This window comes from Globicephala melas, chromosome 6, assembly GCF_963455315.2.
Source record: "Globicephala melas chromosome 6, mGloMel1.2, whole genome shotgun sequence".
NCBI lineage: Eukaryota > Metazoa > Chordata > Mammalia > Artiodactyla > Delphinidae > Globicephala > Globicephala melas.
In genome coordinates, this window is record NC_083319.1 from 42,971,533 (window position 1) to 42,997,360 (window position 25,828).

The following is a 25,828-nucleotide window of genomic DNA, read 5'->3' on the forward strand; positions in this document are numbered from 1 at the left end:
TACTTCTGAATGAATACCAGGCAGTCATTTACAAATTAAGAAAGATCTCCATATGCTAACATGGAATACTCTTTAAGACATAGATCTTGGGACTTCCCTGGTGGTGCAGCGGTTAAGAATCCGCCTGCCAATGCAGGGGACATGGGTTCAAGTCCTAGTCCAGGAAGATCCCACATGCCACGGAGCAACTAAGCCCGTGTGCCACAACTACTGAGCCTGCGCGCTACAACTACTGAGCCCGCATGCCACAACTACTGAAGCCCGCGTGCCTAGAGCTCGTGCTCTGCAACAAAGAGAAGCCAACACAATAAGAAGCCCGCGCACTGCATCGAAGAGTAGCCCCCACTCGCCGCAACTAGAGAAAGCCTGTGTGCAGCAACGAAAACCCAATGCAGCCAAAAATAAATAAATAAATAGATAAATAAATAAATAAAAAGACATAGATCTTAAGTAAAAAATTAAGGTACAGAATGGTGTTAAAATAGATTCCTATTTACATTAAAATATGTATGTGTATGCCTTTATAGGCAGATGTATGCTTTGATAGCATGTTTGCTTGCATAGGCATAGAATATTTCAAAGATACAAAAGTAGTTGTCTCTAGGAAGGGGAAAAGAGGGACTGGTATCTGAGATGGAATGAATACTGGCTTTCACATCTATACCTTCTAATACTGTGTGAGTTTTCTATATTTTATGTTACTTTTTAAACAAGAAAATTAAGATAGTGCTATAAATTTGGGGCTCAGAAATTATTAGGATTAAAAACATTAAAAATGATTGCTAAGTTCAATAGTCAACTCGAACCAACAAGATGCTTATATAAGTTTACCTTTTTGGCAGTGAACAAAGCCACACAGCTTAATTAGCCACTCCTTTCTATTCAGCCATAATCTCTCCTCCTCAGCCACAGTTTCACCCTGCATCATCCAGAAATCCACCCTACTACTGCACTTGCTTATTCTTTTCCGTGGTTTCATAATAATACTTCCTGCAAACACTTGCCCCTCCGAGGCTATGCCACTGTGTATTTTTACATGTATCCGTCTACTGTCTACAGGTTTATTTGAAGATTTGGCTGTAGTTGGGAGTATCCCCCAAAAAACTAATGTCTCCAGTGGTATATCTACTTATGTGAGTGAATCTCTATATATTCTAATGATTAGATACCACCAGAAGACTACTGACTTCTGGGGCAACCTGAAATTGCATACTTTTTCAGAGAGGGGGAAGGAATGGTATTGCCTACACTTGAGAGGATAGTTTTACAGGAATTTCTCTATCCATTTAGTTGGTTGAAACAAATGCTAAAATATTTAATTTAAAATTATGTTTGTGCACGGTTATGCATTTATCTGTATGCGTACAAAGTTTTAGGCACGAGGCTTGTAGAGCAAGAGAACCATAATTAGTATGAATCAGTGTTAAATATGTGGAACAAGATGTGAATAAAAACTGCTTCACTTCATGGGTGGCTATCAGTTAACCCCTTATCAAATTATATTAGAGAAAGAAAGTTACCTTTTGGTTATCATTAACATGTCTGTTTTATTGATCATGACATGGGTAAAATATTTGTATTTTGCAAATCTTCCATTTTCCATGACCTAAAAAAAAAGGTGAGAGTGAGAAAATTGATAATATCCTATTCTAATACAAGTAATGCCTTACTGATCCTCTAAAAACCTTTCTCAAGGGGGCAAATCGTTAGCACACTTACACAGTAAACATATTGTCAGCAAGTTGAATATTCAAAAAATCACTTCTGCTTCCTTTTTAAAAGCACCTATTTGTACTGCTTTATTCAAGATTACTCAATTGCAGCTATACCAGTGTTTAATGCTAGATTTTTAGAAGATACTGTTATTTTACAAAGTTTAAGTGGAACCTACTGAAGTTACTATTAAACCATCACATTCATTTTGTCTTGGAAAACAGATTAGTATTTGATCATACCTGTACAAAAACACATGTAAACACTAACACATATTTAAACATATGCATCACATAAATTACTATTAGCTCCCACCTTGCCTCTTCCCTGGAATTTCCATTATCTGCCTTACAAACATGCTTTTCTTTGCTAATTTCACAATTCATTCAAAATTAAGGAGCAGACCGTTTCTGGACAAACAGGAAACCCGAGGACCAGCATATGCAATAGCCTTTATTTATCTTTAAGACTGCTGAAACACTATCCATGACATGATCAACAATTCTTTGTCTCAAAAAATATAAAGTTAACTACATAAGCAAAATAGGCTTTTTAAAATCTGTTCTCAATACCATTTGCTCTGAGGATGGAGTTACTCTGGCTATTTAAAATATATAGCAGGCTAGACTATTATTTTTTAAAGGCAAGCAATGTAACTGCGACTAAGATACATCAAAAATTTAGCCAAAAATGTTAGATCTCTTGAAGAAATTCCAAAAGAGAATATAAAGATTCTGGAAAATTGTGTTCCATGAGGCTATATCAAAAAACTAAAATTATGTAATTTAGAAGAAAACTAACAAGTGACTTCATAATAAGGTTGCTTTAGAAGGCTGATACAATAGACTTTTTATGGGAGACAGAAGTTAAAAAAAACCCCAGCAGGATAAAACATACAAATTAACTGCATGGAAGAATTTTCTAACTTCAAAGATCCTAATATTGAGGAAAGAGTATCTTTACTATTTACTGTAGTGGGTGGGGCAATTAAACCCCAATTCCTGGAATTACAAATGAAAAAGGGACATAACCAGAGATTCAGAAGAAATTAATAAAAATTATTAACATATAAATTATGCAAATAAATTTGTAAAAGTAGGTAAAATGGGTCATGTTTTAAGAAATGATAAATTATTAACAGAAAGAAGCATCAAATATTGGAGAGGAAGAGTAGAAATTACTTTCAGATGACAGTATCTGGAAAACTCAAGTACACAAAATCCAGTAACTTTATTATATAAACAATAATCAGTTTGAAAAATGGAAGGAAAACAATCCTGCTTACAAGGGTAATAAAGATAAATATTTACACATAAGTTTAACAAATAACATGCAGAATTTGTATGTTAAAAGCTGTAACAGTCTACTGAGGGGAATAACGGAAAATTTGAAAATGGAAATCCATGTCTTATTATTATTTTTTTTTTTTGCGGTACGCGGGCCTCTCACTGTTGTGGCCTCTCCCGTTGCAGAGCACAGGCTCCGGACGCGCAGGCTCAGCGGCCACGGCTCACGGGCCCAGCCGCTCCGCGGCATGTGGGATCTTCCCAGACCAGGGCACGAACCCGTGTCCCCTGCATTGGCAGGCGGACTCTCAACCACTGTGCCACCAGGGAAGCCCCATGTCTTATTCTTGAATATAAAAATTCATTATAATAAAGATGTTATTCCCCCACCCCATTTTTATACATACACACTGTGATCCCAAAATGATGTTTGTTCATTTGTTTTGGGGAGGGGGAAAAGTGATCTGACAATATTATAATGAAATTTATCTAGAAAAAAAAGTGATATTATCCAGTAAATTATGAAAAGAGAATGAGAACTACCCTAGCAGATATTAATACAATTTATAAAGTTGCAGGCGTGAAACAGTTTGATGCTAGTGGAAATTGTATACAGAATATCAATAGAAAGAATAGATTCCAGAAACTGACCAAAATGCAATAGGATTTTATAAAATCCTATATATCCAAACATAGGAATTTAAGAAATCAAGACAGCATTTCAAATTATTGGTCAAAACCATGCATTTTCAAGTAAATGGTGCTTCAAGCAACTTGCTGGCTAAAGCTAGATTCCTACTTCTCTCTCTCTTTTATTTTTTTCCTACTTCTCTCTTTACACCAAATTAATTCCACATGGATCACTGATTTAACTATACAAAATGAAACTACAGAAGTACTAGAATAAAATAACATTTTAATAATCAAAGTGAAGGGTTAAAAATAAAACACAGGGCTACCCTGGTGGCGCAGGGAACTAATGAATAGCATTAGTTAAACACTAATGAATAGCAAAACAGTAAGCAAATAAACAGAAATAAAACAAAAAATAAATTGGGAAAATATCTGTCAATACAGTGATATATAACTAATTTCATAACACACAGAATTCTAGTAATATGAATAAACCAATAGAAGAAAAATGAGTAAAATCTATAGGAAAATGTGTACAGGATATGAACAGGTAGTCTAGCAAAACACAAAATCTGACAATTAACATATGAGAAAATGTTCAATCTAACTCAAAATCAAGAAAATTCAAGTTAAATAAATGTATCCTTTGAGCCAGCAATTCCACTGCTATGATTTATCTTATGCAAAGATGTGAGAAGACATACTTATAGGAATCTTCATGGTTATATTGCGTTAAATGCAAAAAACCTAAATGTTCAGAAACAGGAGACTGTTTAATTATAGTATAGGCATACAATGGGACATTATGCATGAAAAAGAAACAATCCTGCTTACAAGGGTAATAAAAGGTAGATCTGGGACTTCCCTGGTGGCTCAGTGGTTAAGAATCCACTTGCTAATGCAAGGGACACGGGTTCTATCCCTAGTCTGGGAAGATCCCACATGCTGCAGAGCAACTAAGCCCGTGTGCCACAACTACTGACCCTGCGCTCTAGGGCCCCCGAGCCACAGCTACTGAAGCCTGTGTGCCTACAGCCTGTGCTCCGCAACAAGAGAAGCCACAGCAACGAGAAGCCCGCGCACCGCAACGAAGAGTAGCCCCCGCTCGCCGCAACTAGAGAAAGCCCGCGTGCAGCAACGAAGACCCAACATAGCCAAAAATAAATAAATTAATTTATTTTTTAAAAAAATGTAGATCTGTGTGTACTGATACAGAAAGATGGGCAAGATATAACTGAAAATAAATTACTAATAATGAATTACTTACTTAATGAATAAATTACTAAGAATTTCTGGAAGTGTTGGTGGTAACACACCAAATCTGTTCACAGCATTTAACTCTGGGCTTGGGAAGGATAACGGTGGAGTTGGGGTTAGAAGTGAAGCTTTTATTTTTAACTTTACATCCTTTTGTTTCAGTTTTTTGGTACTGGAAAAGAAATTAGCTTGTAAGTATTTTCTTTTGTTCTATATAGCCAAGTTTTAAAATATAGAATACAAATGTTGATTTCCTTAAGAACATCACTACTACTAGAAGACAAGAGTCTATAAACCCCATTAATCGATTACAATCTTCAAATAACTTGAAAGCTAATGGTTCAATTCTAAGTAACTAACTTCTATTTCAATATTATGTTAAGTCTGGGTATTGCAGTTGAGTCTGCCTTTCATCACTTTCCACTTTTCAGACCCAATCTAATCCGTACATTTAAGAAATTAAACCACTTTTAATAGTCACAATAGCATCTGATATAAATAAAAGCTAAAAAAAAGTAACTCATGCAGTGCTTTCTGGAGTTCATCAAAAACCTTAAATGCAACACTTGAAACATGAATGGTCAATCTTTAAATAAACACATCAAAGATAACTCAATATACAGCAAAATTTTGCTAGTCAGTCTCCATTAAAACATGCGACTATGGAATAAGAACAGCATTAATGAGAAGAAGCTACAACTTCGAACTAAATCCTATAGAAGGATGGGAGAGAATGTGATAGCTTATCAGCCATCATCTTCCATCATGCTGTAAAGAATCTACAAATGTCATGCCTTTGGTCACAATTTCCTGCCAAATTATTTGACTCTGTAAATTCACTACATATGAAGCTTTATACTTTTCAAAACATCATTTGTAGTATTTTGAAAACCTGGAATTTTAGACCTCAAGGAATATTATTGTTCATCCAAACTAATCTCTTCCTTTTACACATGAAGAAATCGAGGATCATTTAAGTGTCTTTCCCATCTAATCTTCACAACAACCTTGTGTTATTAGATTAAGATTACATTTAAGTGACTTGCTTGGGGTCATATTGTCAGTTGCAAAACTGGGCTCAAAAAAGTGGTTTCTTCACTTCTAATTCCAGTGCTTTTCACTACACCATGATAGTATCAGTCACACGTTTCCATGGTACCTCAAAAATGTCTTCAATATCCCTGGATGCTGCTGAGGAAGGCTGCTAAAGCTGCTCAGGCTGGCTTAACTTTTTTAGGTTAACAGTGTTCAAATAGTGTAATATTAATACCTTATCTTCCTTCACCCCAATCAGATACTAGGTATGAATGTTTCTACTAAAATAATTTGGGATACCCTTTAAAATAAATGAAGAATTAGCAAAACCAGGGCTAGGAATCACATGTAGGCTTTGCATCAAGACCAAAGTTAGGCAGAAAAATCAATAACTTTGCCTGAAGTATCAAGTACAATAGCCAGTACTATAGACATGTTAGCCTCACTTACATGCTATAGTGTTAAAGGAAAAGCATTTTTTTGCCTTATTCATTAAAAAAATATATGAATTATCCATCATCATTTAAGAACTTTAAGAAATAAACAGAGAAGCACAAAGGAAACTACATTCGTTATATATAATTGTCAGAACCTACAGGTAACAAAATGTATGGTTATTGATAAGGGTCCCTTTTGCATTAGAAAAGTTGAGTATGTAAGCCTTAGTTTACTAGATATAAATAAATCCAAACCAAATTGATTATACGTTAGAAACACACAAAAAGTAGGAACTGGAAAGACAGTTGTGTCAGCGTTATTCTCTAATAATATCCGTATTTCCTGCCAGTTAAGTCCCAGTACTTTAGAAAAAGAACATACCTAACAACTATAGTAATACAGAAAACACTGCTAACACTTTCCAACCATCTAAATGCTATGAATTAGCACAGTTCTATAACAAACACATTTCTGAAAAAACAAAGCAAAATATGAAAAGATAGATATGAACAAATCACTAACATGGAAGACTTTAAATCCCAAACAATATAAGGTGCTAATATTCTTTGCAAATATATTTAAGAAAATTGGGTAAAGATAAGAATACAGTTAAGCAAAAAACAAAAACAAAATCTGATCAATATCTGTTTCTTTTGGAAGATGAGTTTCATAGAGGTGTATATATATAGATATATATATATTTTTTAAGATAGCAGCATGAGTGATAAAAGGAAAATGAAATTCATCTAGATGAAAAAGATAAAGAACAAAATGCTATCGAGCAAGAAAATCTACTGGATAATGAATAAATGGTTCTATAGATTGGCTAATTTGAATAGTTTGGAGACAATGGGGAAAGATGAAAAGTTTATCAACAGATTATACTAAAAAATTAAGTGTACTTTTAAAAATGACAAAATTCAGGGAGGTAAACAAAACAAATTAAAATGGTAAATGCTGCCATTTCTCAATTATTTAAGAAGTAAATAAATAAATGACTTGTAATCTTCTCTTTACAGAAAAATGTAGTCAGTAAGTATAACTTCCTTAGGGTAATATGATTAAGGCTTAGGGATAAAAAACGTTTTATCAATTTACTTTAAATATAACAGATCTGAGAGCTATAGCCAGGAAAAACAAGGTATTCAACTAAGCTTCATGGGCAAATATAGAAATTCATTACCTGAAAGCTCAATGATTTCATATATATAGCAGAATAAATATAAACACAAGTAAAGAATTGGCATTTAGCTTATTATGTTAGGCAAATTGGTTTTTTAAAAAAATTGAATCTCATTGACTGTGTCATCAAATCTGAAGAGGAATAAGGCTTTGTTTAATTCCCCCCATACCTTTGTCTCCTCCCATGCAAATAAGCTATTTTGACAGTCAGCCAAAGTATAAACTATGCTGACAGCTTACACAGGACAGCTGAGCATAACACTGTGACATAAAATCAAATAAAAGAAACTATTATCTTAAGAGATGTGAATTGTCACCAACTGGTTCAACTAAAACAGTCTGGAGAAAGGACAGAATTATGCTCATGACATAATTATGTGCACTGACAACAGCAGACCATTAATTAACGTACCTAATACATTCTACAAGAAGAGCCAGAGAAACTGGTCAGAAACACTGTAAGTGAATAGTTACAAAAGTCTCTCTAATGCATTTCCAGCAGAACCTCTATTGAACATTTACTGACCCATGATACTATATAAACTTGAAAAGAATAACATTTCTTTCAAAATACTGAAATAATTCAGAGCAGTCCAAATCACTGAGGTTTTATTGTTTCTATCGCTTACCAGTTAATGTGTGGAAACCGTCACAACATTCTAACTATTCTATTAACCTTAAAAGAAAAAAAAAAAAAAGGCAAAATTTAATGATGGCTTTTATTTTGGCAAAGAGGAGACAAATGAGGAATATAGAATAATGATGACCAGAACCAGCATACACTGGTTATTATTCATCTGGAATAATGAAAATACATTAAGTTCCTATTAGACACTGTACTAATAATCACATATATTACCTGGCTTTTTAATCCTAGCAACACCATCAAGGTACTATTATCTTGGTATTATATACCAAAGTACTGTTAGTACTACAATTATCTTCATTTTATAGTCTGGAATATGAGATCAGACTAGAATAAAAGACTATAAAGCTAGTAAAAGGAAAAGGCTAGTACTGAATTCAGGTTTACATGGTTCCAGAATCCAGGCCCTGAGCCATACGGTATTACTGCACCCCAGGTATCTTTACTGTCAAAATGAGTTAGCATAGAAGAAATACATATATTCCACTAGATGAAGTGGGATCCCATTTTAACAGCTCATTGGAATATGGATTCAGATAGTTCACAAGCTGTGTCACATCTCCTGTAATACTTCCATTTCATATAATACCCAGGGATAATTATCTCTTTGGAAGGTAGTAAGACTAATAAACAACTAACTCAGACTCAAAGTGCACAAAATGTCTAAATGTACATTTCTCCATACTGCTTCCTATAAGATTCTTTAGCGGTAAATTTTCACTGATATACAGTTCATCAGAATCATCACCAGATAGGATATCAGTTTCATTTGAATTTACAACTAAAGACTCTTAACTGGCAAAAAACTATACATGGTGTTTCCTTTTATAGATGACATTAAATTTTGTTTTTAGATGAATGAAAGCAGCCTCCAATCTAATTTTCTATGAAGATGAACTGTTTCATTTGGCAAGACAACAGCTTTTCTCTCATAGGATATTTGGCTAATAAAGAAGACTTTTCATAATTTATAATAAAGTCTTCTAACAATATTATTGTTAGAGCACACACTAAAATAAAATATGAATCAACTTTACTAAGCTCAAGTTATGTTGAGAACCTATGTGCTGTTGAAAGTAACCAAAGGACATTGTAAGGTAGGGCTCTCATGTATCAGTAGAGAAGTCATGGGTTGAATCCCAGGTTACAATTTAGCACCTTTAGCTAAATAAAGCCTAAAGACCTTTTAAACTAAAACTTACTGCAGAATTTTAGCTCTATTTGCACATCCTCGGTAAGCAGAAAGACTCAAGTTGAACCTATCTGAGCTTAACATTTTTACTTCTTTTAAATGTGCTACATTTTCTACTTTAATATTTATCCTTCCATAATATATTTATAAATTTATGGGATGAAATGATGACAAACTTTTGAAAAAGATTTAATAATCAAATTAGTCTCATTTCAGTTACTGGATTAAAAAATAATTTAAAAATTCATTGTACACTTTTTTGACAAAGAGAAAACTGGAACCTCCCCTAAGTGGGACCATCACCTCCAGAAAAAGATACAATTTCAAAGTCTTATTCACACAGTTATTTTTATGTAATTCTGGAAGGTTCTAAGTGGGGTGAGTTAGTCCACTGGTCCAAAATAAAGTTAGTGGGACTTACTACTAAATGTTCAAAAGTATATGCTTTCAAAAATGATGTGCCAAAGACTCTCCAAGAGAGTTCTATTAAGCTAATAAATGAGGTATGAGAATTGTATCCAAGTTGGACAGGTAATCTTTTCATGGCATCTGCTTTATCTGAGATGCTAACTCTAATTTGCTTTGATAACAGAATTTGGCTCTCTTCAGTTTTCTCATCCCATTCAGAAGTATGCTTCTGGAGAGGAAGAGTTAAAAATGAAGAGTGAAATCCAATAGTCCTTTATCTCATAGTTCTTGTCCACTTACTCAAAATTTCAGATGAAGCCAGGAAGAATGTTCAGCACTACTCTGGTGATCTGACTGCCTATGATAAGCCCGTTTTTTTCCCAGATCAGTTGTAATTCTCTTCCGGAAGTAAAGGGAAAGACCACATCAGCTGAAGGTAGTTATCTTCCAATTGCTATTAAGGCAGTGTTTGAAGCTAATTATAAACATTTGTAATTTCTGAAAGAAAAGAAATATACAACAAACGAAAACAGCGTCCCTTCTACAACTCATATAATGGCATCTATGATATCTTTGTAAGACGTGTAAGAGATTCAAAGAAAACACAGATAAAATTTTTAGATGTCTGAAATGGCTGAAAAATACTACCCCCATGGGACAACCCAGCTGTCAATATCTGTACACAATGAAAAACACAAAGATTATACATACATGTACATACACAAATGAATTTTGAGAAGATTTATTTAAGGGGTAAATTTTTTTTAAAAAAGGCAGAGTCAAAAGGTAAAAATATGTTCAATCAAAAAGAAAAAGCTTCTACATCAACTATAAAAACATAGAGGGCTTCCCTGGTGGCGCAGTGGTTCAGAATCTGCCTGCCAATGCAGGGGACACGGATTCAAGCCCTGGTCTGGGAAGATCCCACATGCCGCGGAGCAACTGGGCCCGTGAGCCACAATTACTGAGCCTGCGCATCTGGAGCCTGTGCTCCTCAACAACAGAGGCCGCGATAGTGAGAGGCCTGCGCACCGCGATGAAGAGTGGCCCCCGCTTGCCACAACTAGAGAAAGCCCATGCACAGAAACAAAGACCCAACACAGCCATAAATAAATAAATAAATACATTTAAAAAAAAACAAAACAAAACATAGAAAGGTCCTGCTGGTGATAATGTATTCCATAAGTAAAGACCAGGTTTCCCACACTGGGGACCGAATGGGTCACATTTTTACTCTTTAGAAGTTAATAGTAATTCTATTTATAAAAATTTACAATAATAAAAAATATATAACAAATTTATATATTTGAATCATAATTACATGAATAAAAATTAAAAAATGAAATACACCATAATAAATGGTGGGGAGACAGGGTAAGTTTTTTCCTTTCTATTCCTATTTTTCTTTACTGAGCATATATTACTTTAACAATGTAGAAAATAATCTACTTTAATTTTTGAAAAATTTCACATCTTTTGTAAAATACTAAAACTGTAGATTGAGAATCAATGTTAGTCCAGTGATTCGCAAGAGAGATTTACCTTTTTCCATGGAGTGCGAGTCTCTAAATTTTTTAGTTCAAAGAAACTCCAAGCTTTACTGAATACATTCAAAAAATCTTTGTAGACATAATATAGTTAACAAGCTATTCATAGATAATAATTTACAGTATAAAAACATAGCATTCCCGATTAAGAATTATATATACTATCCTGATTATCTGTTTATAAAAACACAATGACTATATTTTGAATGCTCAAATAATTAAGGATCTCTAAGAAATAGCATAATGCAAATTTAGTAGATATCTTTGTTACCATTTCACTGCATAGGATATGTATATGCAATAAAGATGGTTACATTAAAAACCAATTTTATAAAATTATTAAATGTTTATTTTAAAGCTGATATTTGGAGGTACACTATTCCTATATACATATTGGTTGATATGAAATAATTGTTAAATAAATTTATCACACTGATTGAGAGATAATTACAGACATGAAAATAGGTCTACCACATTAAAACAAACCAAGCCATAAACTCCTACATATGACCATCATAAATTATTCTAATTAGCTCCCTAACACGGTCTGCGTTATTTGAAATCATGTGTTTCATTCTTCTTTGATTCAGGCCTTTCTGTAAGGTTTTGTATATAGTATGGCTTGTACTCACTGCACTTCATAAACTTGAATATTCATCTACTGAAATTAAAGATTACATTAACAATCTAAACATTTTTAATTGATCTCCATTTATTTCAAAGGTGTAGGATAATAAATAAAACTGACATTCTCTTTACATAACCATCATAATTATTATTTGACTTAAATGAATGATTTGTGTATCTTATTTAGACCCTATAGGACCTATAATATTTTGGACTACTACAATAAATTACAAATATGCAAGGAAACCTATAAAAGAAAAAACTGTGGCTTGAAGATACAGTAGAAAAGTACTCAGTAACAGTTGGATTGTTGTTTCTGGTCCTCCTCCCATCACTATAGGAAAAGTATAATGCAAAATTTCACCATGGGACTTAAATCAGACAAACTACTATAGTAGCTGTCACAGCAGTCATCATTCTATAGTGTATATGACCCTGGGACGAAAAATACAGCAGCACATACTTCATGTTGAACTTTGATGTCCTACTCACAGATCTAACTCCATCTGTTAATTTTCATAACATGACCTTAAAGTCAACACTCAACACTACATCAATGATATGTGTTTTGAATAATTTCAAAAGGTAAAATTTATAAAATTCTGATTATTTTAAAAATAGAAGCAAATTGAAATTTATTCCAACTTCCTTTTCAATAAGGAATATTGAAAGTCAGTAATATTACTCTGGATTTACTTTGTTATATCTATACCAATGTGAGCATCAATTAATTTCATTTATAGGCTCTTAAAAACAGATTATTTATCCATGATGATAGGTGTTCACAATTTTAGGATTTTTATAAACTCTTCTTCTTGCCAGTTTTCACTATGTTATTCAAGTGTCAAGTAGACACAAAGGAAAATAGAGAATGAGTGATTATTCCCTTAGAAAAGAAGACAGAAGAACTCTCCATCCCTTTATCCCTTTTTCTATACATAGGCAATGACCACATAGAAATTTGGAATATAAATAAAGTTAAAGGTTATGGAAAGGTGTGGTATTACATAGTCAATCTTTCAAACTCAGCTTTCTCACTATTAGATGGATACTCCCATTTTTAAAGTTCTAATTAATTACAGGGCCACTAATAAACAAACAAAAGAACGGTTCATCTCATTTAAAGTCCCAAAATTGAACTAATTTTCTATATATTTGATGAGGAATAAGAAGATATTTTTGTCCAAGTCCTATTTCTCCATCAAGAAAACATAGAGCAATCCTCAGGCTTAAATTTTTCTCAAATAAAATTAACATAATAAATACATTTTTTAAACTGAAAAAATAATTAATACCTGTCAGCAGAGAAGCTTGAAAAGATTATTTCACTGGGGCAGGAAAACAGAAACAGAAAGAACAAGGCCAATTATACTGTTAAAAGAATGTATGCCACTTTTAAGGGCTAAAAACTTAAGGATGAATCCCTAAGGCCACATGAACAAAGTTTACTAGTTACTAGAATATTATTTTAAATCTTGTTTACTGTTTAAGAGATTTTAAATAAATGTAATTCTACCTCCAATTTTCTTTTCATTAAAATGGTAAGGCACTGCTAAAATATCCAGAACTTTTCCCAGATAAATTCATAAGGACCTTTGTGAAATCTGTACAGACACTGTACAGTGTCACAGACCAACCACAGGAAACTCAGTAAATTTCTTGCAAACAAGCAGTTAGCATTTTCTCCTTTAGAAAGGCCGCATGCTTAGCATAGTCGGAATCAAGAAGTCAATGAAATTACCAAACCCTTCCTTCCTCAGGCATACACAATACATAACAATAGACTATGTTCTTTCCAGCTTCCAGTAGAAGCAGCAGACTTTGCTTGATTTTGACCAAGGGTGAGAGAGCACTGGATGCAAGACAAAGACTAATTGTCTCTGATACCAGCAGTGACTATTTTAATGGTCACTGTTTTAATTTATTTACCTTACTCCAAAAAGATAAGAATACTATATTTTGATGAAAACAGTAATTAAATTCTTTGACATTCACATATTTCTTAGTCCTAGCATACACAACCTGGATTTCTACTTAATTTGAATCAATGCTACTAGGCAGGTAGAAATTTCAAGAGCAAAATCTTTTAGCTTCTTTTTTTGTAAGCTCAATACTAAAAATCTGAAATAGTCATTTTCTAAGAAATAATGATTTATAGAGATAAACTCTTGATAAACCTAAGAATTAGAAGAGACTCAAGTCATTGGCTGAATAAATTAAACCAAAAGCTGAACAATTAAGGCAATTATCTACTACAGTCTAATATAAGCTCATTATAAGCAAAATGCTTAACATAAATTAAGGTAAATGTTCCTTTGTTGATCCAAATGCAGAGCAGTCATAAGGGTTTAAACATCATACTATTAACAGTCATTAACTTTTTCGAGTTTTTTTTTTTTAAGTACATCTGATATACTAGAAAAATAGAACAAAAAGTTTCATCTAAGTTTGAAATTAAAAAAAAAGCCTTCAGTATGCAAAACATAAAACAGATTTGCTTATACATCTTTCAGAAACATAGATAACATTTTCCCAATATTATCTAGAAGAAATACATATAATTATGCTTACTATAACAATTCTTCTGTCCTGAATTCATAACATTTTATAAGGATATAGCACATGGATATGTAAGTTAATAAGTAAATATAATGATTGTAAAACCAACTTTGTTCACTGTTTCAGAAAATGTATACATAATAAAATGAAATAAAAGAACCAAAGAACATTTTTCTTCATTCTCAGACTATAAATTATTTCACTATCTAACCTTTATGACAAATCATGAATGTTTCTTATAATAGTAGTTCAACCTATATGATTTTGGAATAGACCAACAAATTCGTATTGCTTCAAGTTATATAAGTTTGTTATTATTAGAAGAAATTTGACGAAGATGCTTTTAAAATACTAAATAAATATAAAATATTGACTGGCTATTACTATTCTTTTTCTTTTTTTTTTTTAACTCAATTACATTATATTACAGCCCAGAAAATTTACAGAGAACATTAAAAACAGCATTTTGCTAACAAATAAACAGATAATTTAAAATGAAACTAGTGAACGTTAAAAAAAAAAAATTGTCTAACTTTAAATCTTAAAGACAAACTGTTATTACAAAGCTATAAAACACATAAATGCTATAATATATGGTATGCCCTACTTTGGCTATAAAATACATTTTTCCGTGCTTAAATAATGCATACATTTTTGTTTTTGAAAATACATAGAAAAACATTTTAAAAGGAAAACGTACTTTTAACTCCATATGGGCATTATGGTAGTAGTCATACAAAACATGTTAATGAAACATTCCAAATAAAATGACAAAGAACATATGAATTTGAACATTTCAGATCTGACTAATCATCGTCATCATCATTATCATCATCACTACTTCTACTGTGAGTCATAATCCACTCCCTGTAGACCTGAATTTTCTGTAAGCATGGTAAAGAAAAAAAGAAGCACAAATGTTAGTTAAGTATGGCAAATTGCTTGGAAAACACGTAAAATTATGAAATGTTCAAGAAGTCAATAATTTTGAAGAAGACTTCAGCTCTAAGTGTGGCAGTAATTATGGATATAATTTCTTAACCTAATAAGACTTAACTAAACTCCACTGGTTGGTACACTTAATGTACAGAATAGCTTGATGATACCAGTAAATTATTTTGTGACTATGTTAGAATTATTCTATTTCTCTAGTAGGTAGCTTTAATGGACTACTAGGAAGCACTATAATTATGTGCCACTTTCTAGATAGAAAGGTACACAATAAGAGAGTGTATCTCATATTTAATTATCATATATAGGCATATATAATTTAGTGAACACAGAGCACCCTTTTTAGAAAATTAGAAAACAAAAGGACAAACATTTGAAAGTATTAAATGTTTTCTAAGGGCATTATTATTAAATCAGATTAAATCTAGGCAGATGAGATTTGAAATACTGTTTATATGTCATCTACTTCTTTGCCACAGCACTGGTATTTGTATATTTCAAAGTGTTTGCTAATAGTAAAGTTTTGATTCAAAAAAAGCACCATTACCACTAAAGCAACAACCCAATTCTTACACCTGTAAGAGAGTAATGCCAAACACAAACATCCTAAGGCATCTGGTGAATTCCTATAGGTATTCCGACTAATACTATGTTTAATACTCCTGCTGAAAAATAAGTAATGGCTGACAAGGATTGTGAGATTTTAGTCATTTAAACAGCTCTTTTAGCAATTAATTCTACAACTGGCCTAATGAAAATAATAGGCATGTTTAAAAATACAGTCAATAGTCATGATCTTAAATCCCAAACTTCAGAGCTTTAGAAAACAATCAATGGAAAAAAGTACAGAACAAATTTACTTGTTACTGAAATCAAATTATCAGCTGTGAAAAACTTGGTATGTCATGGCTTTCTTATCATCTGTTCTCTAATAATGAGGATGTATGTCTAAACTCTCCTCACTACTCATCCTTACTTCCTACTAAGTTTATAAAACAGTTTCTCAAGAAATAGTTTTGTGAAAGGTGATTTGATAACTATTCAGTTTAGTAAAATGAATTAGTAATATGTTAACTGTGTTCTAATAGGGGAAGGCACGTGCTGAGTAGATATGTATGTTTCAATTGTATAACTATAGGTGACTTCTGCAATATTTTCAAAGAATGATATACTGCCATTGTAGAGTTTGTCAACCTGCCATTTAAAACACAATCTCTCAGTAGATTGCCAGTTCTATCCCAATATGCAATTATTCTGATGCTTTAAAAACATTTTAAACACAATGTAAAACCACTTAACTAAATATCACACATTAACACAATACTTGTAGTTTATGGAAGTACATTTAATGCAGAATTATATACTGTGAACGTAAAGATATCAAGTACTAGCAATACTTTCAAGTCTGTACTATGAGTATTTTCAAATATGTACAATTTATTATTACTATGAGTATTTTCAAGCCTCCTTGTTTTCAATTAAATGATTTAATTTAGTATTTCACAACTAAACAACAGAAACGACTTTAAATTGGTATATCGTACTGTGTATGTTATCTGCAGCATAATCCAGATTTTAAAAGTCTAACTTTCAAAGTAGAAGTTATATAAACAGATAAAATATTCTATCTTCAAACTGACTATTGTTCTAAAAGCTAATTTTCCTTACTAAAAGATGTTGGTTTTCGTGTAAATTGCTTATCAATTCCACAGGGTTTTAAATAGACCACACAAGCATAAAGCAGGAAGAGGGTCATGGCCATTTGAGCATCTTCGAAAGAAAAGCAGGAGAACCCAAGAATTCACAATAGCAGTGGTCATGATTTTTTTTTCCTTATGCATACCTAACTGGACATGAGGATTATATCTGGAATAAAAGCTGTTAGTGGTTTGAAGGAAGCACCCTAAATAGAAATGGTCTAACCGGGTAGATAAGTACCATCAACTGTGAGGGCACATAAGGCACAATGGCTTTCGACTAATCTAGTAAATCCAGTACAGAACTTAGAGTACCCTATAAAAAGGTCAGATTTGCTAAAAATCCTATACAAAAAGTTACCAATATAAAAGCTTTTCTTTGCATTCAAAATACTGAAACAGCTGTACGTAGTTTGTAAATTTTAAGACTAAAATTTACTGTTGGCTTTCACTTGCAAAGTCATGCATTAACTATTTTCATATCAAACTTTTTGATGCCTGTAAAAAAGAAAAAAAAAATTCTTACAGTAAATAAATGTACATTTAAAACCTAAGTAAATGTAAGAAACTTTAAATGGAATTAAGCAAAACATATAAAAGCCCAAATAATCTAATACATATTTAAAGCATTATATAGCTACTTTAAATAAAAAGCTGACTTGACTATATTAATCTTAATTCATAAGATATTTCTTCACCCACCTGTAACATTTGATTTCCAGTACCATCCCTCAACCTGTAAGGTCTGATAACTCCATCTTCATTAAAGAACCTAGGGGGTCGCAGACTCTCCACTTCATTAGAAGTCTCTGTAGCTCTAGAGGGAAAACATAACTTGATTTTTAAAATTACTCAAAAACTCCTAAGTATATTTTAAAATGAAACTACTAAAAAAAGATCTTCTTTTGGATAAAATGAGACTATTACATCACTTCTCTTTTTTAAATTTTGTTTTTTGACACAAATAATAAGTTCTCTAGACAAATGTAGAACTGTAAAGAAGTGTGATTATAGATTCTCTTGGATTTTCTTTGTAGACAATAATCAGAGAATCAGCATATGAGTACTGCTTTTTCTTTTCTGGTTTAAGACTTTTAATTTCTTTTGCTTTTCCTATTTCCTATTATATTGCATTATTAGCTCCTCCAGCACAATGCGAAATACATGAGGGGATTGCAAGCATCCTTCTCTCATTCTCAACTTTAAAGGTAAAGCTTCTAAGAGTTATTCATGAAGTACAGATATCAGCAACTTTTTTTTTTTTAAAGGCACTGCTTGTTAAGCCAAGGAAATTCATTTCTACTCTTAGTTTGCTAACTTTTTTTTTGTCATTGTTATTGAAAATCTTGAATGAAAAATGAATTTTAAATACGGAATTTTCCCCTGGTCATTGCTGTGATCCTGTGGTTTATCTCCTTCAAACTATTAATGCTTTAAGTCACATTACATGGTTTTCTAATGTTCACATACCCTCACATTCCTTCTAAGGCTTGATATGTACTGTTTGAAACACATATACACATTGCTGAATTTGGTTAATATTTTATTTAACATTTTTTGACTGTATGGACCTACATGAGAAAGACTCATTTATTGTTCATTCATTCATTCAACAAACATTCACATATTCAACAAATATTAAGAGCTTACCATGTAATGTATCCATATGTATAGACACATACATATGGATCAATTTCCAATTAAAAGCAGAAATTGACAGAATGTATAAAAAAATGTGATCCAACTATATGCTGTCCAAAAGAGGCTCATTTTAGAGTCAAAGACACAGATAAGTTGAAAGTAAAAGGATGGAAAAAGATATACCATGTAAATAATAACCAAAAGAGAGCTGGAATGGCTATACTAAAATCAGAAAAAAATGAGACTTAAAAAAAAATTCCTATTAGACACAAAGAAGGACATTTAATTTTTTTAATGAATTTTTATTGGAGTATAGTTGATTTACAATGTTGTTTTAGTTTCAGGTGTACAGCAAAGTCAATCAGTTATACATATACATATATCCATTCTTTTTTAGATTCCTTTCCCATACAGGCCATTAGAGTATTGAGTAGAGTTCCCTGTGCTATACGTTAGGTCCTTATTATTATCTATTTTATATATAATAGTGTATATACATTAATCCAAATCTCCCAATTTATCCCTCCCCCACCTTGCCCCTTGGCAACTGTAAGTTTGATTTCTACATCTATAACTCTATTTCTGTTTTGTAGCTAAGTTCATTTGTACCATTTTTTTAGATTCCATATATAAGCACTATCATATTTGTCTTTCTCTGTCTGACTTACTTCACTCAGTATGACAGTCTCTAGGTCCATCCATGTTGCTGCAAACGGCACTATTTCTTCTATGGCTAAGTGATATTCCTTTGTATATATGTACCACATCTTCTTCATGCATTCATCTGTCGATGGACATTTAGATTGCTTCCATGTCCTGGCTATTGTAAATAGTGATGCAATGAACACTGGGGTGCATATATCTTTTCAAATTATGGTTTTCTACAGATAAATGCCCAGGAGTGGGATTGCTGGATCATATGGCAGCTCTATTCTTAGTTTTTTTAAGGAACCTCCATACTGTTCTCCATAGTGGTTATACTAATTTACATTCCCACCAACAGTGTTAGAGGGTTCCCTTTTCTCCACACCCTCTCTGGCATTTACTGTTTGTATACTTTTTTTTTTTGTGGTATGCGGGCCTCTCACTGTCGTGGCCTCTCCCGTTGCAGAGCACAGGCTCTGGACGCGCAGGCTCAGTGGCCATGGCTCACGGGCCCAGCCACTCCGTGGCATGTGGGATCTTCCCGGACTGGGGCACGAACCCGTGTCCCCTGCCTCGGCAAGCGGACTCTCAACCAATGCGCCACCAGGGAAGCCCTGTTTGTACACTTTTTGATGATGGCCATTCTGACTGGTGTGAGGTGATACCTCATTGTAGTTTCGATTTGCATTTCTCTAATAATTAGTGATGCTGAGAATCTTTTCATGTGTTTTTTAGCCATCTGTATGTCTTCATCGGAGAAATGTCTATTTAGGTCTTCTGCCCATTTTTTGATTGTGTTGTTTGTTTTTTTGATACTGAGCTGCATGACCTGTTTGTATATTTTGGAAGTTAATCCCTTGTCGGTTGGTTCATTTGCAAATATTTTCTCCCATTCTGAGGGTTGTCTTTTTGTTTATCGTTTCTTTTGCTGTGCAAAAGCTTTTAAGCTTAATTATTTTTGTTTTTATTTTAATTTTCATTACTCTAGGAGGTGGATCGAAAAAGATCTTGCTGAGATTTATGTCAAAGAGTGTTCTGCCTATGTTTTCCTCTAAGAGTTTTATAGTATCTGGCCTTACATTTAGGTCTTTAATCCATTTTGAGTTTACTTTTGTGTATGGTGTTAGGGAGTGTTCTAATTTCATTCGTTTACCTGTAGCTGTCCAGTTTTCCCAGCACCACTGATTGAAGAGACTGTCTTTTCTCCATTGTATATTCTTGCCTCCTTTGTCATAGATTGGGTGACCATAGGTGCATGGGTTTATCTCTGGACTTTCTATACTGTTCCATCGATCTATATTTCTGTTTTTGAGCCAGTACCATACTGTTTTGATTACCGTAGCTGTGTAGTATAGACTGAACTCAGGGAGCCGGATTGCTCCAGCTCCTTTTTTCTTGCTCAGGATTGCTTTGGCTACTTGTGATCTTTTGTGTTCCCATACAAATTGTAAAATATTTTGTTCTAATTCTGGGGAAAATGCCATTAGTAATTTGATAGGGATTGCACTGAATCTGTAGATTGCCTTGGGTAGTACAGTCATTTTGACAATATTGATTCTTCCAGTCCAAGAACATGGTATATCTTTCCATCTGTGTCATCTTTGATTTCTTTCATCGGTGTCATGTAGCTTTCACAGTACAGGTCGTTTGCCTCCTTAGGTAGGTTTATTCCTAGGTATTTTATTCTTTTTGATGTGTTGGCAAATGGGATAGTTTCCTTGATTTATCTTTCTGATCTTTCATTGTTAGTGTATAGGAATGCAAGAGATTTCTGTGTATTAACTTTGTATCCTGCAACTTTAACCAATTCACTTATGAGCTCTAGTAGTTTTCTGATAGCAGCTTTCGGATTTTCTATGTATAGTATCATGTCATCTGCAAACAGTGACTGTTTTACTTCTTCTTTTCCAGTTTGATTTTTTATTTCCTTTTCTTGTCTGATTGTCATCGTGAATTCCCTATGAGTTATTGACTTTTGAACTTCTCTGATGATTATGACTCAATAATTATATTTGTGAAACTAAAGTTACAGGTAGAAAAAACTGTACCCTTTTTCCCAACCTTAACTCTAAACTAAAACTGGAAACACCCCATTATGGGCGTAGTATGAAATACTGACTTAAAAGGAGCAACTAATTTAATGACAATACTTATTGCAATAGAGCAGAAAGCCAGAGAAAGTACAAAGGAAAAAAGTCAGGGAGATATCCACCCACCAATTTTCTAAGTTAGGTTTCTAAGTTAAATTCATTAGTATGAATTTAATCAATTGTTTTATGTGTTACAAACTTCTAGAATAGAGGTAACAATAACACAACTACTAAATTTTAGTCTTATGCTAAATTTAATTTGGAGGAAAAGAGAACATGTTTAAAATTATTTGCACAAGTGAAGAGAAATAGAGGGAAAGGATATAATAGTTTCATAACAAAATAAGACCATAAAGGAAGGGGTGAACACAAGCTGAGTTTGAACCGGGAATGTAAAATGCCATTCTTTATTTCTCAAAAAAGGAGACAGAATATTATATTTGCTAATTTTGTAACTGATGTATAGCATTACATTCTTGTAATGTATTGCAATCAAGGAAAGTGAAAAGCTTAACTTGCCAAACCTTCCCTGCCAAGGCTGCTGGGAATGAATGACAAATGAAGTAGAACTCTATGAAGCTGAAATGATGCAATACCAACAATTTAAGAAGTATCAAAAGCAATTAGGAAGATCATATGCAACTTGCCATTATTGTAGGTTCATAATTAAGTGCCTCAAGCCAAAGAGATTTATCTCATTTCTCTTGGTTTAAGCATTTTACTCATATTTTACATCAAAGAGAATTTACCTTTTTATTCCCTGAAATGTACTGCTAGCCATGTCTATGATGCCTCCAGTTGGCCTTGTCACTGCTCCAACTAAACCTTTCCCAAAACCTTTAAAGAAACCAGCCGCTCCTTCTTTTTGAGCTCCTGGATAGAAAAAAGACAGAGTTTTAGACAATTGGATTAGGAACGAAAATGGAATCAGTTTATGAAAGCCTTGGTAATATATATCACCCAAAGGAATCACTATACTTGCCTTTGATCGGTTTTGTAACAATTCCTGTTATGCCACTTACAAAACCCTAGAGGAAAAGCACAATTGAAAATTTACAATACTTTGACATGATACCTTGAAGAACCAAGTCTGGCTTACAAAAGAAATGCAAAGATCTGCTTTCTAGATACCATAAGAATTAACATATTTCCTAAGTATTTTATTTAAACAGAATATTTCTCGAGGCTACTGACATATTTTTTATTATGTCACAACCCATTGCTCCACCAACATCCAAATAATATTTGAGTGAATGAAAGTTTTATGTCTATTTCCTTACTCACAGATCATGGCTTTAAAAGATATTCCTAAAATGTTCACAACCATGGGAAATTTCTTACAGAAACTAATCCTTTTCCTCCACGAGTGATGCCTTCTCTAAGACCAGCTGGTTGCTTGTTCATGGCTTCTCTTCTCTTCTGTTGGTAGTCTTCATCCATAGTCATAGCTGCTACCCCTTTAGCCATAGCACTGGTGATTTTGGAGGCAGCACCAGCTAATCCACCTAGCAAAATTGTAATACTTTTAGTAAAACAAAACATATCATTATTTTCTAGCATAATCATTCTTGGTAGGCATTCTGTTTCTTACCAACAGCTCCACCAACTAGTGCTTTCAGTCCCAGTGCCATTCCTTCCACAAACTCTTCAGGACCCTGGATGGCTCCCTAAAGGGTCAAAAAAGAATAACAATAAATAAAGTTACGCTTACGTTTAAAGGTAAATTTTTTTTTTGGTATATACAAGAAGAGTAGTAGTGACAAAAAGAATAAAGATGTCCCAGAGAAAGTGATATCAGAAGAAAACTTCACATTAACATAATTCTCAGATATTTCATGGCATTCAAAGTATAAAAGATAAAATGTTAGAAGTTGATCCAAACTTAGAAAGGAATATGACTATTCACCAAAGTGTACAAAAGATGCTTACTCGGAGTATATGTTATATTATGAGAAGGTAACCACAAACTACTCTATATAATATTTTTAAAAAGAAATAAAAACACTTTAATTCTTAATATTTCTAATATTTTAGATTATAGTGTACAAAATAAATACTAGTTTTACTTTATTTTTCATTATCTTCTATGTTTAAAAGTGAAAGTAGGAGAGTTTTGAATGTTTTGACAGAAATTTTTAAGGGACAGAGAACAATCATAATTTTTGCCATTGATTAATAAGATTGTTTCACACAGTGTCAGTTTGCATGGTTATTTTTACTGTCCCACACCACTGTGCAAAGCAAGACTGTGTGTCCATGGGAATCTTCCTTCTACTATAGTACAAATTTTATCCATCTTTAATATTCCAACAGAACACTTAAAATTTGGTATTTCTTAGTAAAGTCTTAAGTTTAAATTCTGAAGGAAAAGGTAAATATTTCTCAAAAGACTTCTCAAAAACCTCTTACCATTGTTTGCTTCAAAATAATGTCCTTTTGTTGTGTTTCCAAAAATCCATTCACAACTACAACTCAAGTTAACTGGGGTGATTATTATTATCATTTTTAATTGAAGTACAGTTGATTTACAATGTTGTTTTAGTTACTGGTGTATAGTAAAGTGATTCAGTTATACATATATATACACAAGTGTGTGTATATGTATGTATATATATACTTTTCATATTCTTTTCCATTATGGTTTATTACAGGATATTGAATATAGTTCCCTGTGCTATACAGTAGGGACCTTGTTGTTTATCTATTTTACATATGGCAATTTGTGTCTGCAAATGGGATGCACTATTTATTCAAAAGTATTAGTGTGATATATTGCACAACACAAGATTAACTATTTTACCTGGTAAGGCTCATAAAAAAATGCTTCTACACCTTCAGAAAATTCTCTAATCAAGCCAAAGGGATTTCCCAAAACATCAAGTCCAAGAATGAGTACGTACATCTGCTTAATGGCCTAAAAATGAAATAGAAACATTAGTCAAATCAGATTATCAGATTTAATATTTTTTTTCCTTATATTCAGTAAACACATCCAGTTTTTTTTCAGGCTAACACCCTCACCACCAATTTCAGCCTAAACCATATCACCGTATTCATCAGTAGTCTTAGTTTTAAAAAGCAATTTGGTGTTAGAGTACAAGAAATAATATGACCTATTTACATAAAGTTTTAGAATATTCAAAATACTTTTACAACTATGTGTGACAGTTATTATTACTGCCACCATTTTATAGACTAGAGAAACATACAGGTCAAATGATGCCCGGAGCCATGGTGGGTAAACAGCAAAACTGCGATCCAAACCCAGACCTCTTAAGTCATGCTCAGTGATCTGTCCACCGTACAACTATCTCAATGCTCTATAAATTATACCACAAAATACAGGAGTCTTCAGAGGTGGACAAAAATCCACTAAAATAATATATCTAATTGACTAAACAACTTAATTACACTAAAAATGCCCTGTGTTCATCAGTTACTTACTGATAAATAGTTTCCCTTGACCTATTTTTTTAAGTAAGTGAGCTGAATTACTTAGCTGATTATTATTTAAAGATTTACATCTAGTCCACACTGATCCAGGAAAGATTTCTGTCAAAGGCTAAAAGTAGAAAGGCAAAAAACTGAAATGGTGGTTGGGCTCAACTTCTTTCTACAATCCTGAGGGAAAAAACCATGTTTTAAAATTTTGAAACGGCTATTCCCTTCCTGGCCAAATCATTATACCTCTATAGACACATATGCCTTCACCATTTTATCACTTTGTCCCTCTGTAAAATAATCTCAGACAAACCTGTTTTGAATAGTGTCTTATTACTTCAGACTGTAGTTCAGATGTTGTATGGAACTGATAGTTGAGTTCAAAAAATGCAAGCCTGAAAAAAAAAAACACAAAAAAATGTATAAATATATAGAGAAAAGGAGATTATGTTTTTAATATTAATGAATGGTTTTATTTTCTTTAGAATTTTTCTCCAAAAAAATTCCTTTTAGTACATTTTCCCATACAAGTCAGGAAATCCACTCCTATATACATCTCTGCATATTCTGGTCAAAGAACCCTCTTAAGAATCTGATAAAAGCTATGGATCTTATCTTCAGAAAAGCCATCAATATACACATATTTTCACAGAATTCAGGCATTTTAGAGACCTTGGGTCCCACTCCTGGACATGAACTATATTTCTCAATTCTGTCCTATCATGGCCCACACAGAAAATGCCTGACACACTGAGATAAATGGAAGAGGCTGCTCAAGAATGGCCAGTGTTCAGCTGCTGCAGGTCCTGCCTGATCAGCTGACAGCTGAAGAATCACCAT

At 33.0% G+C, this 25,828-nt stretch overlaps 1 protein-coding gene across 3 annotated transcripts in view; it reads right to left on the bottom strand.

Moving 5' to 3' along the window:
- VPS13A (vacuolar protein sorting 13 homolog A) overlaps positions 1-25,828 on the bottom strand; it is a 242,039-nt gene that overhangs the window by 12,309 nt on the left and 203,902 nt on the right. For 2 of the 3 annotated variants that reach the window (XM_030876971.2, XM_060300819.1), the window contains exons 62-69: positions 25,302-25,383; positions 24,348-24,461; positions 23,139-23,214; positions 22,889-23,052; positions 22,530-22,575; positions 22,297-22,420; positions 17,874-17,988; positions 1,521-1,606 (exon numbers count right to left, since the gene is read on the bottom strand). In XM_030876971.2, coding sequence (XP_030732831.2) covers positions 1,521-1,606; positions 17,874-17,988; positions 22,297-22,420; positions 22,530-22,575; positions 22,889-23,052; positions 23,139-23,214; positions 24,348-24,461; positions 25,302-25,383 — 807 coding nt within the window. Of the gene's footprint in view, positions 1-1,520; positions 1,607-11,171; positions 15,408-17,873; positions 17,989-22,296; positions 22,421-22,529; positions 22,576-22,888; positions 23,053-23,138; positions 23,215-24,347; positions 24,462-25,301; positions 25,384-25,828 lie in introns of those variants that run through there. The other variant, XM_060300820.1, reaches the window with a different exon arrangement.